The sequence below is a fragment of the Boleophthalmus pectinirostris genome, unplaced genomic scaffold (assembly GCF_026225935.1).
Source record: "Boleophthalmus pectinirostris isolate CB_2022bp ecotype Guang Dong unplaced genomic scaffold, ASM2622593v1 HiC_scaffold_7, whole genome shotgun sequence".
In the NCBI taxonomy this organism is placed as follows: Eukaryota; Metazoa; Chordata; class Actinopteri; order Gobiiformes; family Gobiidae; genus Boleophthalmus; species Boleophthalmus pectinirostris.
In genome coordinates, this window is record NW_026571473.1 from 1252968 (window position 1) to 1272476 (window position 19509).

A 19509-nucleotide genomic window follows, 5' to 3' on the forward strand; every position below is an offset into this window, starting at 1 on the left:
TTGTTTCTACTCCTACACCTTATTTATGCAGCTGAGCCTTCAGGACTCTTGTTGTCTATGTAATTATTCTGCATCTAGAAACCGTAAGAATGACTTATGACAGTGTACACATGTGTGATGCACTACACAACATGAACATCATGAAGATTATGAAGAGATACTAACAGCAGAGCAGGTCCAGAGCACACACATGTTCCTCCACACGTGTGTAATAGTGCTGTTATTCCACTGACACTGTCGCCGCTCCTTCATCAACACACAGATGAGGTGGAGTCCTGGCTGCAGCAGCCGCTCACTTCACTGCTCCATCAGATCCTCCATTTCACACAAACTCGCCCTGAAACTAGCTCACTGTTTCCTTAAATGACTGATATTTACAAATGTGAAGCTACAAACAAAGACTTGTCACTAAAAGAGTTATTTTAGACACTTGCCTTGAAAGTTAGTGCTGCTGTTGTCATCTCCTGCCGCACATGCGTGCCCACTTGGAATCACCTCACTTGTCCACTTCCCATAGGTGAAGATATGTGTTTACTGAGCGCTGTTAGAGCTGGCTGTGGTCTTCAGTACACAAGTGCAAACCTCTGCTGCAACCATGTTTCAAACAGACAGAAGTGAAACCTGATTATTTGGATATAATCTGAAACTTTTAAATTTTACTTTTGACACTCAATGATTTTAGATTTTTTTTAAGCAACCACTGCTTGCCCAGTTGCCCTGACCACATGCCACTGGGATGCCCATATCTCAGCCAGCAATTTTTTTGTGTATTTATTTTTTCGGCAATGATATCCGATACCAGTATCAGATTGGTGCATCCCTAAGCAGTCCTGTATTGTCCTGCAATTATGTTTTTTCACCCACCCCATAGCTCCACCCGGTATTAAGGGATAATGCATAACATTAGATCACCATGTTACTTTTGTTTCCCTCCTCCCTTTGCTCTCCATGCTAAGTCACTCTCCCTGCAGAGTGCCATCACATTGAAATCAGCGTTTGTCCTAATAATGAAACTGCTGCACATTGCATCAGGGTTGTAAAGTTCTAGTGTATTTTATATTTTGCTTTTGATTATTAATGGAAAATTATTGTGCAAGGGCACGGGTCACGTAGGCTTGTGGGCTAAGCATTGCACAGAATTTTACAGTTCACTGTAAGGAGGGTTAGAATAGAGCCCAGGAGAGATCACTAGATCAAAACCTCTTCAGGCATGTTTTGCTGAGGTATTATAAGATAGTAGAAAGCTTGAAAAAGTTGATATTGCCGTAGTACCCCCTGTTTAAGTTAAGTTAAGTGGTTAAGTTTTGTAGCAATATTGCAGTTGTTGAATGCTAAGTATGTCTTGTCCCCTCTTTGTATTCTGTCGGCAGGTGTATGTGTCTCTGATCCCCATCATTGGAGGGGTGCTGCTGGCCACAGTCACAGAACTGTCCTTCGACGTGTCCGGCCTGATCAGTGCCCTGGCCGCTACGCTCTGCTTCTCTCTGCAGAACATCTTCTCCAAAAAGGTCTGCTTCCACACGAATGCATGCACACACCAGTTTCCTATAGTACTGCTGCACTACTAAAGCCTTGCATGTTTAACTGCACACTTCTCAAATGCAATTCTCATACTGTACCTAGATCATATTTGATCTTCCAAATACCATCAGATTTAAACCAAGTCTAAAACAACACTATTCTAAATCAGTGTTTTTCAAATTCTGGTTTGTGAGCTCCTTCAGCAGCTTCTCTGGACAGCTCTTCAGTATGAGCGTTTTCCTAATTTGCAGTTCAGTTTCTTCTGGTTTAGATTTTTGGTTTGACCTGGATCCTATTTACCATACAACTCTGTGTTTCCTATTAGTACAGGACACTCTGGTGGCCCCCCACAGTCTAAAATAAACAGGACAGTATGTTGGCAAAACTCTGCTAGACTTTGTTGCTCATTGTATAATCACAAACTCACAAAAGAGACTCTAAAAATGGGGTGAGATCAAGTGAATGTTCACCATGTCTGCCTTTCTGTATGCTTTCCTGCTGATATTCTTTACATGTTTTTGAAGGTGTCGGTAAATGTGACATGTGAATAAAAAACAACAGCTTTTTATAAGGCTTTATAACTTTATAAATGTCAGAAATCTGACTTCCAGGACTATGGGATGAGTGAGGTTACAGTGTTTTATTCTTTTGCATCTTCTGGTCTGTGGATGTGTCCAGGGGTCAGGGCTACTGGGGTTAAGGGCTTGTATTTTTGGGGTCACCAGGGTATAGTGTCACCGTTGTAATCCAGCAGAGCTCCATTATTCTTCTCACTCAGAGATTCCATCACCTTCAGCATCCCCTGCACACTCTCCTGGGCATCTAGCACCGCCTGCAGACCACAGACAGGAGGTCAGACTTGTACTGCACCACTGAATGAAAACCTTTCAAACGTTACAGTAGTTGCGTAGTTTGAGCCATTATCAGATGATTAGAGACTCACGTTAGGCCCGCCCAGTTCAGTGCGCACCCATCCTGGGTGCAGCAGGACACACAGCACGTCATCCTTCTGTAGTTCCAGAGATGCACACATGTTCAGCATATTCAATGCCGCCTGGAGGAGGAGAAGGGAATAACATGGTCAGATCACATTAACCTGATCGAAGGGGCCCCAGGACAGACCAAACAATGCAGCCTTACCTTACTGGCTCGATACGGCACCAACCTGAAGCGGTCGTAATGATCTTTAGCCCGTTCGATGGAGCTGCCCAATGTGGAGACATTGATCACTGCTGCTTTGCGACAGGACATCCCTGGTTTCCCATGAGCCTTTGCTGCAGCTCGAAGATAGGGAAGAAACTCCTGGACACGCAAGATTACAGAGATGAGTGGACACTTTGTGATGTGGTTTTGTTCATGCAGGTTTCAGAAAACCTTCTTGTGTGCTGATAGAGGAAGTTGGTGAGATGGGATGGGGCCAGGTTAGGAAGGTGATGAGGAAGAACAGCTTGTAGATGCAGTATTGTACGAGAAGCCAGTGGAGTTGGTTGAGGACAGGGGTGATGTGGTTTCTGGAGAGGGTGTGAGTGAAGAGGTGGATGTAGGCAGAATTCTACATGTATTTCAGTTTTTGGAGGTGGAGTGGAAGAGCATACAGAATTGTACAGAAGGCTGAGGGAGATGAATGTGTGAATGAAGATTTCTGCAGTTGGCTGCCTGAGAGAGAGCGACGGAGTGATGTTGTGGACATGGAAAAAAGAAGTTTTGAGCATTGTAAGCTGTCAATCTATATAAAGCCATGTACCCTAAGACTGCCGTACACAATAGGATCATTTGAATATTTAAGCCCCGATATGCTTCTCCCCGACTTTGTATGTGATTTTGACTCCGCATGTGCTAATCGGGTGTGATGTCAGTCCAACTCTGTGCTGCTTTGTCATACCATAACCACAAAACATCACCACAACTGCATCAGCTAGTAAAACAGAACGCAGGGCCAGACAGAGGGACAAATGCAGAAAATAGCAAAAAACAATTATGTGACTTTATTACTCACTGGTAAAATTGTAAAGTTACACTGCTGCATTCTTCTTCATATTATCCATTCGAATGTGTCCTCTGCTAATAATGACTCTCAGACCACAAAACAGCGCTGTTAATCCAGTTTGAAGTGCTGTTTAAAAGTAAATATGCAAGAGTAAATGTGTTTCTGTTTTATAAATCCACACGGCAAGGATTGAAGTGAATCTGCTGCTACTAGTTGTAGTTTATCACCAGCCCTCTGTGCAATACAATCATTTTTCTAAACTGTTGCACCACATTTCATAAATGATAATAACGCAGTTTTGACATCTAAACTAGAAGTGCAGTGTTCTGATCTTTGGGACATTATTGGGCCACACGATTTACTGTAAACACGGAATAGCTGACTCAATATGTGCTATAGTTTTGCTCGCTTTTTGCTGTACATTTAAATTGTTTTTTTTGTTTTTTTTTTCCACTTAAGACTGAAAAATCTTGTAGTGCATTGTTTCCCAAAGACTGGGTCACAACCCTCAGGTTGGTTGCAAGAGATTTTTTTTGGGGTCGCCTTGTCACGATCTGCATGTAGATCTGTAATATACAGTTCTGACACATGAGGGAGCTAGTGAGTCAGAAAATCCTCAGTGGGGTCAGTATTTCTCTGCTTATTCCTTTCACTACTACATGTGTATAAATTGTGATTTTCTATGCTCAATAAAATGAAGCCAAAGCACAAAAACAGACTGAACGCTGCTCCTGATCTGCTGCTGCGTCTCCTCCTGCACCCAGACTGAACACACTACAAAAACACACACAGGCCAACCTATCTCATTAAAATGTTGAAATGTTAAGACATGTTTTGTATCATTTCTATTCTTTTTATTATTATTTTATTGACTATTTTGTTCCAGGATTGCTGGTTCAATTGAATGTTGAAAAGAAAAAGAAATGGTCAACATGGAACGTCCAAATAGTCGACTTCTGGATCCTTTTATTGCTGCTTCAATGACAATTCAAATGTTCAAAAATTCAATGTTTTTCATTGTTTAAAACTTGAGTAATACTAATTGTTCAGAGACACGATCACTCAGTCAACTCAACTCTAAAATATCCTCATTAATGTTCAGAAATGGTCAAGACCACCTTTATTTTGTAATTTACAAATAATATCTATTGACTTGGGTCATGAAGGTTTGTGACTTTTAAAATATGGGTCCACAGAAAAACTGTTTGGGAAACACTGATGTAGCATGTGGCGGACTTTAGTGGGTGATTTTTTTTTGTACCTGCATGACGACCATGGGCCCGACCACGTTGGTGCTATAGCTGATTGCCATCTGCTCCGCGGTGCTCTCACACAGGGGGCCGTAGAATGCCACCGCTGCGTTGTTTATGACCACATTAACTCCGCTCTTTCCAACTACAGAGCCCACCTGCAGTGCCGCCTGCTGGATGCTCTTTGGATCTGCAACATCTACAGTATAAGAGTCACAATGTAAACATTTGACATCTTGAGGAAGTTGTCTACTACACTGAAACAAATGTGTTAAGAGAAGGATTATTACTATCACAGTCCCACAAGCTCAAGTAACTTGTATATGAAGTGTTAAAGTCTCTGTCCTTCACTGAACTCATGTGGGACGGAGCGCGGCCTGCGTTGCCCACGGAGCCATCAAGTGCTGAGCATATGAAGGGGACTAAGGGAGCATTCAGCTCCAGCCAAATGAAGCTCAGCGAAGCCAACAGTTATAGGGGTGAATTTGGAGCAGACCTTGAGTATCATAGCAACCGTAGAGCCAATCAGGAGTGAGGCTGTTGAAGGTAACACCCTCTTTCCAGTTAGGTTTGATTGACAGCGCTGCTCCCTGCCTGCTCCCTGCCTGTGTGGGTGCTTAGTTGTCAATCAAATCTGTTGCTAATGGTAGCGGGAGGAACTTTAGGGAAAAAGGGTTTTCAGTTCGTATGTTATAAATGTTCATATCTTGATTCACGGACAAAATAGTGAAAAGCAGAACAACAGGACCATACAAAGTGGATTAATATGAACATTTTAAGACAAAATGACCAGTAGGTTAGCTTCATCTATTTATATTCACTCTGTGGTGCTGAGCCAAACAGGTGGTTTTAGCGTTGATGAGTGGATTTACATTCAAGTCAGCCGCTCCTACAGTAAGAAGCACGTAAAGCCCATACATCTACAATCAAACCCACTCTGTCAGGACTTGAGCCCTCTGACTGAAAAGACACACTAGCATTTAGATTTACCACTGACACACCTTTTCTTAAAGAGGCAGAGGCACCTTTTCCTCTTTCACCACTGACCTCTGATACACATTCCCAAACATGAATTGTTTCACAGAAAACTTAATCCTGGCATGTGCAAGGAACCTCATTAAAATGTGGTTACCATGGTCACTTGAGCCCTTGTGCTGTGTGGTTGATCACACCGTGGTATTGCAATATTATGGTTACTGCAACAGGCCTACGTAGGACTCACCCATTCTGATCACCATGATGATGTCAGGGTGTTTCTCTGCCAGAGCTCTCAGCTCCTAAGAAACACATGTTTAGTTCATTAGTACTTCTTGTGTAAAAGTCCTGGTTTGGCTCCAAGACCAATAAACTCAACAGCTTCACACATACAAACAAGATATCTGTTTATTGTTGTACTGTTGTACATGTATTAATTTCGAGTTGCTTTCTTCTGTCCACGTGCTGTCTGTGACCCTGCTCCTGCAGTGCTTCAGCATCTGCAGTTCTGTGGTAAAATGTAATAAGAATGTCTGTCTTGAAAATTGAAAGACAGAGAAATACTAGAAACATGCTCCATTTCTTTGGTCACAATGGCTCAACTTTAGGATTGAGGTTAATGTATACTTTTCTATATTTTCTCCCGTAGGGAGGATTGTGTTCTGCATTTGACCTATCCTCAGTTTTGCTAGGGTCCCATCTCCAGAACTTGAGCAAGTCTTGGTCAGGAGGACCCCCTTAGCTGGAGCAATTGACCTAATGTGCATGTGGGTTTATGGGACATGCACTCAGACAACATGCATATTCTGAGTGAGACTGCACAAATGGTCATGATAACTAAGAGTTTACTTCTCTGCAGGTGTCCTTCATAATGGGATAAAATCAGATCCAGGACTTACCTGGGCCTTGGGTCCATCTGGGTCTCTGCAGCAGGCAAACACTTTACTGAGCGGTCTCTGAGTCTCTGTGATCTGTCGCACGAGCTCCAGACCGATGCCTCGGTTTGCTCCTGTGATCAGTACACTGTAGGCTGCCATGTCCTCTACACAGACACTGTGTGTGTAAGCTTGATGTGTCCTCTGTGAGCCTCTGTGAGCCTCTCTGTGTCACACCTGCTCCTCAGACCCTTTGACTCCCACCAGTGCATGTTACTCTGTTTATAAGGTTTGACACCGCCTCTGGTAAATACTTAGATTTGTGCTGTGTCACCGTGAGCAGCAGTCTGAGCTCTGGACTCTGAACAAAGTGAACATCTGCAAAGACTGAGAAGACTCCTTCTACATGTACTGTTGTGTTCAATTACTTTGACTTTATATGTGTGTTCTCGAAGTGCATGTGAAATGTGTATGCATGAGAAATGTTGTTTTGTTCTGCTGAAGCACTGCAGCCAGTGCTATTGTGTTGTATTAACATAGTAGACCTTGATAAGAGCAGACTGAGGAGAGCTTATCTTTCTATGCATCATACCGAATCATTGTGCCCAATCATAATGAATATTAATAATTGCACATGGTGTCAGATTCAGTGACTCAGCAGGTAGAGCCACTATGTGTCTAAAGGATGGTCCTTTTACGACCCCTGGCCTTGCAGCCCCTGCATCGGGCAGTGGATGGAAATAAACCTTCAGCTATAATGCGCTGTCTGAACATTCCTGTTGTATCATGATGGCCCACCCCCACCCCTGCTGCAGGGACCTACAGTTGACCTGCAGAGGCTTTCACCTTGGACAGAACCAGAACCAAGGCCCTGCAGGTATGGAACATTCTCCTTTGACCAACTCCACCCCCGAGTATACAACAAGCCACTGCAGATGGCACTGTTGTGTTACCAGTGCATGTAGGGGAATGGCCACAAACCCGTGCCAATCTGCTGACAGGGGAGGAGACCGGAACATAACGTGACCCTTCCTGAAAAGTGTACCAGAAGACATTTGTAACATGTCTTCTATACTTATATATGTGTGTTGACCTCTAAATTTATGTGTTGTCAGGTGCTGCGTGACACTCGGATCCACCACCTGCGCCTGCTCAACGTGCTGGGCTTTAATGCAGTCATCTTCATGCTCCCCACCTGGATCCTGGTCGACCTGGCATCCTTCCTTGTCGATGCAGACCTTGTAAGTAGGGTTGCTCTGATACTGACACTGGTATTAGTCTAGGCTCTGATTCTGCACATTTTTCAGGTATCAATATCACATCTTCACAGCTAATACATCTAGTCATTTCCTGGCTGTTTCTTACCCTGTGCAGATGAAGGCCTGTTCGAGTTTGCTCCAATAGTAATCGGTCTGTGCTGTTACATGCTGCGAGCATCTGAGTACAAACAGACTTCTCCAGATGTGTTACTGGGATCTGGGGCATTTGATTCATGACACCTGAATCGTATTTCCTGGGTTTATGTACAATTTGATAAATCTGCTTCAATAGGACTAGTCCAGTTTTCCAGTTGCTGGCATGCATATAAATGCAGTGAGTAATAATGACAGAAAAGACATTTGTATGACCTCTGATGAATTCACTTAGGAGTGGAAGTGCAGACATTGAGCTGCAGAGATAATCATTATTGTGCATAACTTGCCTCCACGAAATGATGTTTTCTCTCAAATAGGGGTGTAGGTAGACTCAAGCCAAAAATCAAAAGATCAGTAGATTGAGATCTAAACTTCTCGATTATAAAGCGTGCGCGTCTGCCTTTGTGTGTACGTTTGTCTCTGTGTGTACGTTTGTCTCTGTGTGTACGTTTGTCTCTGTGTGTACGTTTGTCTGTCTCTGTGTGTGCGTCTGTCTCTGTGTGTGTGCGTGCGTGTGTGTGTGTGTTTGTGTGGTACTGTCTGACCGCTCTCCCTCTCTCTGTTTTCTCTCAGTATGAGTAAAAGTGAAGTCATAATTGAGCGCAGGGGCATGGTGCATGTTTCTGTGGAGAGTGGAGGCGCGTGCGTGTGCTGGTTTCTGCCGCTAACAATGATGCTTTTACATTTAATATACTGTACAAAGTTATTCCAAACTTTAAATGTGAATTTCTCCAGAAATATTGGTCCTATCAACATGAAATAAAAACTGTAGTGATACTGTCTGTGCTTTTTATGCCAATCCACCTGTCTGTGTCTGTGTTTAATAAGATGGAAGATTGACTCAAAACTTGATCAGTCAATATGGGAAAAAAAATGGTGATTCATTAATTTCCCATATGGCCCAGCTCTAGGTGTCATTTCTGATATATGTACTTCACCGCAGGGTTCTTTATAGTAATTCAAATTGCAGTAAAAATTATAAATAATATAAAAATAGTATAAAAAATTAATAAATTTTGTTCTCATGAAGGTACATTAAACTATATTAGAAATAATTATTACTGATAAAATCTAATATTATACTCCTTCGTTTTAGTGTTGGGATAGATTGGATCGTGACATAAATATTGTGAAACATATCACCAGACTCATGGCAATGCACATCCCTCCTCTGAAGTACTTTTTAAAAGAACACTAGTACTTCAGTCCTTTTTAAAACAATTTTGTGGATCTTTTTATGACATAGTGGCTTTTACTGGTGTTTGTTTGCTCTTATGTTACAAAAGTGAGTTCCCTTAGGCCCTATACACAATTGTTACTGTCATAAAAATATGAAAAATATAATCAGTTCCTAAATATTCAGAGCTTTTCACAACTCTCTGAGACCAGAGTTTTTCTGTCACAGTAAACCGAAGGGCTACTAGCATGCTGATGATACAGTCTTTAGAAGGAGGACTTTATCCCATAACATGTGCTGAAATGGCTTCCCCTCTGCTCCACAGTCGGACATGTCGGGCTGGACCAGCACCTTCCTGCTGCTCCTGGTCAGTGGCTTCTGTAACTTTGCCCAGAATGTGATCGCCTTCAGTGTGCTGAACCTGGTCAGCCCGCTGAGCTACGCCGTGGCTAACGCTACCAAGAGGATCATGGTCATCAGCATCTCCCTGCTCATGCTGAGGAACCCCGTCACCCTCACCAACGTCCTGGGCATGATGACTGCCATCGTGGGGGTCTTCCTCTACAACAAGGTCAGTCACGGACAAGTAGGTCAACTTAGATTTACTAACACCAAGTACATTTACATTTCATGCATTTCATTTAAAAGGTTTGCTGCTACGGCTAACTTTGATTCCTCCCAAAAGTCTCCACAAACCACACTAACCACAAGCATGCATTGATTCTGAAATGTATTTTTGCTGATTTTTCCATAAATTTGTGAATAATGTGAATAATAGGGATGCATGGTGCTAGTACGTGTACTAGTCAATGTGCTGCTGATACTAAGAGCCGATACCACTGTAAGAGCTGTGCTGACTCTTATTTGACACTCAAAGCTCACTTCTGAGCTGAGCAGAGAGGAGGTGAACATAAAGGAGCACATTAAGCTCAGCTTTAAGATGCCTATCACTTGTACTGTGGAAAGATTTGGGACTCTTAAAGGATTTTCTATTTCAGGGGGCATCAGCACAGTGCTTTGTTTACATGGCATTAGGCTCATGTTGATAAGTGGTGCTGTTGATTCTAGACAAATGTAGCGGCTGAACAGAGCGGGTTCAGAGCATGTCCACTCTGGTGAAGTGTGGCCGTGGGAAAGTAAAACAAATCAAGAAGTAATCAATATTAAAAGTAATTCTCTGTACTAAAATCACTGGATTAGGTATAATTCCAATATAATTCAAAGTTAAAACAGACCATCAAATAAGAATTCCATCGAAGAAGATGGCTATATTATAATGAAATAATGATGAAATGGATAATAATATTCTATAATTCATAATGAAATGATGACTCAGATTTACTACTGTGATACAAGCCCTGTAAAAAGAATGTGTGCTCTTGTATTGGTACTCAAAATGAAGTACTCATTTAGGAAAAAGTGGCATCCTTAGTGAGTAACTGTTTTTGAGTAGAAAACCTATATTTTGTGACTCAAGTGATCTGTGGGAGAGGCCTTAGTGAAGAAAAGAGGGAATAAGAAGTTTCTTCAAACTTTTTGGATTGTTGAACTCAGTAAATCACACAAATATCCTTTTGGCTTGGCCATTATTATCCAGGAATAGAAACCCATCACAGACGTCAGTCTTAAAGGTGCTCTGCGTGAGTTTGAGTTTTTTGGTGTAATGTGGGTTGATTTTGATGAGAACCATATGGAAAGTGCTGCCCGTGACTACCCCAGACGTCTGTCTCTGTCATGGCTGAAGGTGAGAGCAACAGAACGGAGGGGCTAACCATTAAAACTCAAATATATTGTTCACTTGTCATTCAAAGTCTGGTACAGACCCTTTTAAATGCTGTATCATTTTTAAGAGTGTATTCACACTGCCACATGAAAACTGGGACTAAATCTGAAACCGGACTAGACCAGCACCAAACCCAAGTATACATCATATATATCAGGACTAAACTGGGCTCAAGCCATGACCAAATCATGTCAAGTGTGAACACATCCTAATTCTTCATAATTAAGAAGTAAACCAGAGTCCTCAGAACCACTAAATCTCTGATATTTTCTCACAGGCCAAATATGACGCCAACAAGGAGAAGAAGCTGCTGCCCACCTCCAAGTCGGACCTGATGTTTTACGACAACCCAGCACTGTCTCACTCCCAGTCCAACGGCTCGGGCCCCCTGTCATCGCCCCTGTCACCCCCCCTGCAGCACAGTCAGTGGAGCGGCCTGCCCGACCACTTCCAGTACAGTCGGCAGACCTACACGACAAACTACGGCAGCGGGACCCCCCAGTACGTGGTCTGAGGGGCATAGGCCTAATGGGGAAACAGGAACCTCCAAAGCTCTGGTCTGAGGAGCACAGACTGAAGGCAAGTGCAGCCCAGAGACTCTTCACCAGGCCAACACTGTACCACCTATTTATTAGCTGCAGAGTTCCCACGCTCTCTGGAAATCATCATAGTTTTCTGCTACTTGAAAATAAAAAAATGAAATTATAATAATTATTAAAAGGAATCTAAATATGCTGTTACAATTGTTGAGAATTTTGTGGCATTACCATCGTCAGGAATCTGTATTATTGACACAATTTCAGATCAAATGTGTCAATTGTTGGAGGAAGCGTGGCTCTTCTCCGCGCTCCTTCTGTGTGGCTGAGCTCTAAGGGAGCGCCCAGCCACTCTGTGGAGGAAACTTATCTGACCGCTGGTATCCACCATCCTGTCCTGAGGTGACTTAGACTTCTGTTCTGGAGGCCTCCTATAAAATAAAGCTGAAGACAATAGATGGATGTTTTTTGGTTATTTGCTGCTTGACATTAAAATTAATTGACTTAAAGTTCATACCTATTCACTTGATTCACGTACCAGTGTGAATAAACTGTAAAATGAGCCAATCCCAGCATCATTGTTGACAACAAGTGCTGTTTTTGATTCAAACCTAAACTGAAATCATGTCTCATTGAATATTGCCTGTTGTGAAGTTGAACCAAAAAGCCAAACCTAAATGTAAATATCAAAATAGTTGTGAGTATAGGTCTGTCCTTTTCTCCAAAGGCGTGGGAACCCTGTCTCTGTATCGCCTGCGTGATGAATCCAAACACGTTTTGTATGGGAAGATATTTTTATGTTGTTCATTTGAATGTAGAAAATATAATTTTTTAATAACTCTCTGGGAGTTTTCAGCTGACATGATGGCCGTGTGAATTTGACACCTCTTATTCAACTCCTCTGCAGGAAGTCCCCCTTAAAAACATCCTAGTCTGAGGTGAGAAAGGTGCACTATGTAACTTTTTTGGAGTAGCTTGTGCCAGTTGCTTGTCTCCATGAAGATGACATTCCTTTGCCTAGAATGTTTCGTAGTATGGCATTATTTTTAATTTATACAATCCAGATGATTTTATAGCTTAAAAAACATTGCAAAACAACAGGGGAAAGTCAAGTTTAATGTGGAACTGTGGAACATCCAAACAAATCAGTAACATCTGGATATGTTACCTCTTTAAATGACGACTTAAAATTCACTTTGTGGGGGAAATGGGAAAATTAAAGCAAATGAATAAAAAAGTAACAAGGCCAGTTATTAATTAAAACCAAACCATTGGAGCTGCCCTCTTGTGGTCAGTGTGTGTGTGGTTGTGGAGAGGAGCTTAGAATCGTGAGGTAATAGTAGACATTTGGAGCCTTTAGTACTAGTACCTCCTCAGTTCAGCTCCTCTGGGCTCGGCTCTCCCAACTTTGACGCCTGGGAGCTGGCCTTTTTTAGAGCAGGTCTATCTATGTTTCCATGGTACCAGGTGAGCTGAGCAGAACTAAAATGTGCCAAATCAGCTGCTGTCAGGAGGGATGAAACCAGCTCCAGGTGAGCGCAGACAAGTGCTGTGTCCAAGCGGGCTGAGCCGTGCAGAGAAGGTTCTAGGTTAAATGTCCCTGTAGCAGTAGGACGGCAGTGGTGTGCTGCTCCTGTGTGTAGTCTGCACAGCCTTCTGAACATACATGTGCTGTCTGTGTTGTAAATATCTACAAAAACTGTAGGACTATTTTGTTACCTCCATACAGAAGCCTCCTTAGGACAAACTTCAGTGATAGGAGCTCAAAGCTTCTTATCTTGAACACAGTGAGACGTTCTGTTATCAAGAACAGTCTATGACCAATTAGTTTCATATGTCTGTGTACATTAAAATTGTAATATATTTTATGCAAATCTCTCCCCGGCTCTGTTTCGGGGTTAGTGTTTATAGTATCACTGGAAATGTAAGATCCTGTTGGCTCAAATGAAATTAGTTTGAATTCAAATGAAATAATTGATTTAAATGTATTTTTAAATGAATTATTTATTGTGTGTGAGAGCACCAAAGGCAGAGTTTGCACATGTTTAAGTGTTCTGCATATCCAACAGTCTTCTGCTCTGGGCCTTCCTCTGTAGAGTCCAGTTTTCTTTTTTCTTTCTTTCTTTTTTTTTTTTTTTTTTTAAAAAGAGTTTTTCAGGATTCAGTGGTTTAAAGTGCTGGTTGGTGAAATTACTCATTTCACTAAAACACTCAACATTATTTAAAGTGGGGATATTATGCAAAATGTATTTTGTTTGTTTGTTTTGTACCATGTTATAACGTTCTCTTGTCAAAAACATGCCTGATGAGGTTTTAGAGTCATTCATACATGTCAGATTAATCTAGTAATCTTTCCTGGGCTCAACTCAAACCCTCCTTATGATTAGCTGTAAGATTCTGTACAAGGCTCCGCCCACAAGCCTATGTCAGCCATGCTCCCACATGACAGTTCTCCATAAATACACAAAAACATGATGCAAACTACCACTACTACTACACTCGACAAACCTGATGTGATGGTACTTTCATTAGCAGGACACATGCTGACTGTGCTGTGATAGCGCTCTGAAGGGGCGTGACTTAGCGTGGGGAGCAAAGGGAGGGGAGGGTCAAAGTGCTGTAAATGAAAGTGAAACTTTATAAAATATGTTAATATGTTTTCAGCAAATGTGGGATTTTCAAAACAATAAAAGGTCACTTAGAGTTAATACCCCAGAGAAGTGTAATACCCCCTCTTTAAAGTTAAGCTTAAGGTACAATTTATTGTCCCCAAAGAGACATCTGGAATAGAACCAACCAGCTCATTAAATGGGACTGTGTCTGATACTGAAGATAGATTTTATTTTTAATCAGTTCCTTTGTATTTGGTTTAAAGACGACAGTAGACATTGACATGTTTGACTTTCTGCTCCGAGGTGTGGATCTGCTGTGGCGTGTCGGACCTTTACAGAGGAGCATTTTATTTGTATGTTTAAAAGAGGTGCTTTGAGCAGACTGCTTCTAGATTTTTTTATTTTAAGTTTACTGTAATGGAACACCGGTTTAGTAAATGCTATTTTCAAATGTGGGGAGAAATAAATGCATTGTGGGTACTACTGACTCCTGTGTGTTTTGTGTTCATTTAATGTGACCTCACTTCCTGCTTGTAATTTAAAGCATTCCCAAAGACTGGGTCGCGACTCTCAGGTGGGTTGTAAGAAATTTGTCATGATCTTCATGTAGATTTGTAATTTACATTTCTGACACATGGAGCTGGTGAGTCAGTAAATCCTCAGTAGGGTCAGTATTTTCCTGCTTATTTCTTTCATATTATTATTACATATTTGTATAAATTGGGATTTTCTGTGCTCACAAAAATGAAGCCAAAGCACAAAAACAGACTGAACGCTGCTCCTGATCTGCTGCTGCGTCTCCTCCTGCACCTGGACTGAACACACTACAAAAACACTCACGCCCACCTATCTCATTAGAAATGTTGAAATGTTAAGACATGTTTTTAATCAATTCTAATCTTTTTGTAATTATTGACAGTTTTGTTCTAGTATTGCTGGTTCAATTAAATGCTGATCATCATTCAACTCCTCACTGTACATTAGATTTCCCACTATATTCATCTTGGTTTGACCATTTTTATGAAATATATAAATGTACTTCGTGGTTGGACATGGGCAGTAGAAGACCTCTACATGTTTCCTGGCAACTGTAAAGTTAACACGGGCTTGTCTATTCCACATACAAAATAAATGTTCTTCTGTTTTTTTTCTTCTGTCAGAAGAGTGTGTACCTTGTCCATACATTGTCCCTGCTGGCTGCATTTTCAATGGAATTTTGTGAATTACCTGCAGGGATTTCTTTTTTAAAACTAATTCCAGTATTTCACATTCTTTTCTCTATTTTTACAAACTCTTAAGATTCTAAAATTTAAAGAACAACACATAATTCATCAGATTATTCTGTGTCTCTGAATGGCTTCACAAACACTCTCTTTATTTTGTTTTAGTAGGACAGTTGCACCGGCTCACACCCACACTCATTTCTGTTTCCTCACTTCCTTCTCCTTGATTCCTCATTTCGATTCTGCAGGAAATGAGCGAGAAAGTCACATCCACAGAGGAGACGCAACAAAGAGAGAGGAGATGAAACTAGAAATAGAAAATGAGTGTATGGGAGCAGTCCGTATTAAGTTCTACCTATGCAAATATCACGAGAATTCATCTTGCAGTGCGAGGTTACTGTAGTAGCCTAATCAAAAAATACTTTGTAATCTGAAAAGGCAGTATACAGTACGCTTTGAACAAACAGTTCAACTTTGGACAGTTATTTAAACAGTCTTTTCTAGCGCTCATTTCTGAGCTCACAATAACAGTGTTTGGGAAGAGGAGGCAGTGCTTCAGCACAAGTCCTCATCAGTGCATCTGCACCCATCACATCATCATTCACTTCAGTGCAAAACATTCCTCCCACATCAGCCTGTGGCACACGTGAGGCCTCACAAAAGTCTAGTTTATCACTGAATAAACTCTGTCTTTACAAATCTGAACTTTCAGGACAGATGTGCTCATGGAAGATCACAAGAGAAGTTCAGATTCTCAGCCCGGTGCCAATACAAGCTTGTGTGTTCTCATTGCGCCATCTAGTGCACAATTTGAAAACACGCAGTGGTTACGTCGAAAAACTGCACCTTTAAAAGTCACAGTAAAAAGTTTACATGAACTTTTACGTTTCAAGTTAGATCCGAGGCCCGGCTCTTGGTCACATAGAAGTGTCACTGAAGGGTCAAAGAGGGGTCACTGAAGGTTCAGAGAAAGGTCACTGAAGGGTCACCAGTGACAGCCCAGGTTCTGCGGTTACTCCAAAGAAGAGCGCTTCAGCGCGCGCGCACATCCCACCCGCTCTCTTGTCCTCCTGCAGAGACTGAACCATGTCCTTTACGGATAATCCACGAGAGCGCACCAGTCCCGGGACTCCCCTGTGCGTCCTTGGTGCTTTTACGTCTGTTCCTGCTCCTCCCTGGCCCGCGCGGGCACTTTGACCGCAGTGGGCAGCTGCGACATGATGTTGGCGCTGCACATTAACTGTGTGATCACGTGACCGTCCCTCGTCAGGTCCGGGTAGATCAGGTTGGTCAGAGGAGACGACGGGGGGCTCGTGCGCACTCCGCTGCGTCTTCTCTGTGACACGATGCGCAACCGGCGGAACAGAGATCTCCGCAGCAGGATGTAGATCCACGGGTCCAGGATGGGGTTCACGGAGGCGATGCGGATGGCGGCCAGGTCTGCGGCCTCATCCTTCCAGAACACGAGGCTGTTCGCGAACAAACGCACCTGTGGAGGGACAAGTGTCAGCATCAAGTCCACTGCGCAGCCTCCCAGTGTAGACACGTGCGTGTGATGATATTATTTTTATTATTACAATATTAACATATATGAAGAGACAAATCTAACCCGCAATTCTGGAAGCATAAAACTAAAACGGACACGCGTTGACTGTGCGTAAAGCGTGCGTAAAATTAATCTCTAAAACAACTCAAGTCTAATTTGGCGAAACATTTAGGCAGCACTTACCACGAGTGGCGCAGAGCACGTGAGCACTACCGCGGAGGTGGTCACGAGCACGGCGATCATTTGTGTCTCCGCGGCGGAGGACAGGGCTCTCCAGCGCTCGCGGACACTGGCTCTGGTCACAGGGCGCGCGATGGTCCTTCTGCGCATGAGCAGCAGAGCCCCGCACACGGCCAAGTTCAGGAATATGGTCCCGAAGATGAGCAGGAGACTCGTGCTGCCGTACAGCATCGTGTACGCGCGCGCCACGGGAGCCCAAGAGTGCCACTCTATAAAACACCAGGTGTTGGAGCTTTGCAGCTCGCTGCGCGCCATGCCCATGGCCGGGAGGCAGCAGAAGAGCGCGTGGCTCAGGTAGATGCCCACGAGGACCCTTTGCGCAAAACTGCGACCCACACGACACCGGCGGTACGTGAACGCCAAGCAGATTGCGGCGTACCGTTCCGCGGCCATGGCGCAGATGACGCTGAGTCCAGTCAAACTGAAGAACAAAAGTACAAAGGAGTGGAACGCGCACACGCTCGCGTCCTGCAACACGTGCGCGCCCAGGTACGTGGCTATGGTGATGGGGCTGGCGAGGCACGTGCCCAACAGGTCAGTTACCGCGAGCCCGCACACGAGCGTGTAGAAGGCGGAGGACTTCCGCTCCCGCCGTGACGCCGACAGCGCAGCGATGGCCACGAGGTTCCCCACGGCGCCCACGGCGAACATGAGCACCGGCAGCAGCACGCGTTCCGCTCCGTGGGGCGGAGAAGCCTCCACGCGTGAGCTGTTGGGCTCGAGCTCCTGCGTAAAGTTTGTGGTTTCTGATAAATGCATGACATCAGAGAAAGTTCCCCAGTGGTGAGATCCGCGCGCTGAGCTTTAAAGTGGAACCAGAGACATCCCGTGAGTTCCGGTAAAGCAGAGCCTCTCCGCGGAGAGCCGCGCTGGGACTGAGGTTTGGGGCCGAGGTTTATTTAGTTTTCTCTCCACTCCAAATCTGAAGAGCTGCCGTCATTACGCAGTGCGTAAAACCACCACAGACTGCAGCCCGAGGTCACCAGAGAGACAGAGAGAGAGAGAGGGAGAGAGAGAGAGAGAGAGAGAGAGAGAGAGAGAGGGGGAGAGAGAAAGAGGTAGAGGGGGGGAGGGAGGTGGAGGGGGGAGGGAGGTGCAGGGGTCACATACAGTTCAGAGACGGTTCCCACGCGTCTGAGACCACAGCCTCCCGGTCACTGTGGCTCTGACATATTCGGTCCAAGTGTGACGTAACGTTACGTGTTTCTTGAGAAGATCGGACGTTATACCAGAACTGACCTGACATCACCGGAAATGAAGCTCGGGCTGTAGTGTGTCATCAAACTGTGAAACTGATCTGCTGTCTAGTTGACTTTTCATTGGACGGACCATAGGCCTATTTGTGTTCTGTGTTATTGCTGGAAAATGGACGTAGATAAATGCAGACCTCTAGAGCTCAGGTCAGAACAGGCTAATGTGAGAGTGGATCAGAAACACTTGGAGAGAGGTGTGAGGAGCTCTGTGTTTTCATACACACAGAGTGTCCGTGAAGGCAGCACACGTTAAGCCCAGATGACAGTTAAGTGCAGCATGTGGACGTCACCGCGCTCCTCTCATCCACTCACACCTCCTCTGTCTGCCCCAGGAGCCCAGCCCAGGGGCCACAGAGAGGGCCACAAAAAGGGGCCTATTTGACTATACTTTATCATTTTATTGTCTTTAGTGTCAGATTCTATTAAGTGCTGACTTCTACACCAGTACACTGACACTGGAAACACTTGTCTTGCCCAAATGCACAATGACTGAACCTCCAAGCTTTGACTTTGAGAATGAAAATATGAGTTGAGTATCAGTTCAGGTCTGGGTCACTTCTCGTACTTGAGTACTTTTGTTCTAACAACATGAAAACCCCTGAATCGTGTATTGTCTTGACAGGAGCGTGGACACTGAGCTCAGCCGCTCTAGAGCTCCTCTGTTTGGGTTTGTGACATCAGCAGATGATTCAGCTTCTCCAGAACTTGGGCGAGAATCACCAGGAATGCTCCGACTCTGTTTACAACTGAGGCACAGTACAGCACAGCAAAGTACAACACAGTACAGCACAGTACAACACAGTACAACACAGTACAGCACATTACAACACAGTACAGCACAGTACAGCACAGTACAGCACAGTACAGCACAGTACAGCACAGTACAGCACAGTACAGCACAGTACAGCACAGTACAGCACAGTACAGCACCACAAACACTGGAGGAGAAGCTGTATGTGTCCTACACATGGTACAACACACACAAACACTCACGCCTCCTACTGTATTTTCTTAAAAAAAAAAATAAAATAAATAAAAAACAAAAGGTAAATGTTCATAAAAAGATAAAATTGGATTAGTCATTTTCAAGATAACAAACACCTTTGACCTTGAGTT

The 19509-nt window shown here is 43.6% G+C and overlaps 3 protein-coding genes across 4 annotated transcripts; 1 reads left to right on the plus strand and 2 right to left on the minus strand.

The window, feature by feature from the left end:
• Nucleotides 1-1322: 1322 nt before the first annotated feature.
• Nucleotides 1323-14618, plus strand: slc35e1 (solute carrier family 35 member E1). 2 transcript variants are annotated; one of them, XM_055164723.1, is made up of 4 exons: nucleotides 1323-1508; nucleotides 7724-7849; nucleotides 9526-9786; nucleotides 11261-14618. In XM_055164723.1, the coding sequence occupies exons 1-4, from the start codon at nucleotides 1329-1331 to the stop codon at nucleotides 11495-11497; spliced, it is 804 nt and encodes a 267-aa protein (XP_055020698.1). In that variant the 5' UTR covers nucleotides 1323-1328; the 3' UTR covers nucleotides 11498-14618. The 2 variants fall into 2 exon arrangements, with proteins under 2 accessions (XP_055020698.1, XP_055020699.1); XM_055164724.1 differs by having other exon boundaries at nucleotides 9526-9771.
• Nucleotides 2152-6853, minus strand: LOC110162767 (C-factor-like). Its single transcript, XM_020927663.2, has 6 exons — nucleotides 6633-6853; nucleotides 5981-6035; nucleotides 4770-4957; nucleotides 2662-2823; nucleotides 2465-2575; nucleotides 2152-2353 (listed from the first exon to the last, which is right to left on the minus strand). Exons 1-6 carry the CDS (start codon nucleotides 6768-6770, stop codon nucleotides 2240-2242), a joined length of 768 nt encoding a protein of 255 aa, XP_020783322.1. The 5' UTR covers nucleotides 6771-6853; the 3' UTR covers nucleotides 2152-2239.
• A 1541-nt stretch (nucleotides 14619-16159) lies between the features above and the next one.
• On the minus strand, nucleotides 16160-17899 carry LOC110162789 (prostaglandin E2 receptor EP4 subtype-like). The gene is made up of 2 exons (XM_020927686.2): nucleotides 17084-17899; nucleotides 16160-16843 (listed from the first exon to the last, which is right to left on the minus strand). Exons 1-2 carry the CDS (start codon nucleotides 17897-17899, stop codon nucleotides 16508-16510), a joined length of 1152 nt encoding a protein of 383 aa, XP_020783345.1. The 3' UTR covers nucleotides 16160-16507.
• Between the last annotated feature and the right edge of the window lie 1610 nt (nucleotides 17900-19509).

Bases quoted from the DNA above. Each gene is read 5' to 3' on its own strand.
- LOC110162789 (XM_020927686.2), bottom strand. From the start codon at position 17,899: ATGCATTTATCAGAAACCACAAACTTTACGCAGGAGCTCGAGCCCAAC. The intron at 16,844-17,083 runs GTAAGTGCTGCC...GTCCCTCCACAG, and splicing joins CGTGCTCTGCGCCACTCGTG to GTGCGTTTGTTCGCGAACAG.
- LOC110162767 (XM_020927663.2), bottom strand. From the start codon at position 6,770: ATGGCAGCCTACAGTGTACTGATCACAGGAGCAAACCGAGGCATCGGT. The intron at 6,036-6,632 runs GTAAGTCCTGGA...TGTGTTTCTTAG, and splicing joins CAGATGGACCCAAGGCCCAG to GAGCTGAGAGCTCTGGCAGA. The intron at 4,958-5,980 runs GTGAGTCCTACG...CTTATACTGTAG, and splicing joins CATCATGGTGATCAGAATGG to ATGTTGCAGATCCAAAGAGC.
- slc35e1 (XM_055164723.1), top strand. From the start codon at position 1,329: ATGCTAAGTATGTCTTGTCCCCTCTTTGTATTCTGTCGGCAGGTGTAT. The intron at 7,850-9,525 runs GTAAGTAGGGTT...TCTGCTCCACAG, and splicing joins TCCTTGTCGATGCAGACCTT to TCGGACATGTCGGGCTGGAC. The intron at 9,787-11,260 runs GTAGGTCAACTT...ATTTTCTCACAG, and splicing joins ACAAGGTCAGTCACGGACAA to GCCAAATATGACGCCAACAA.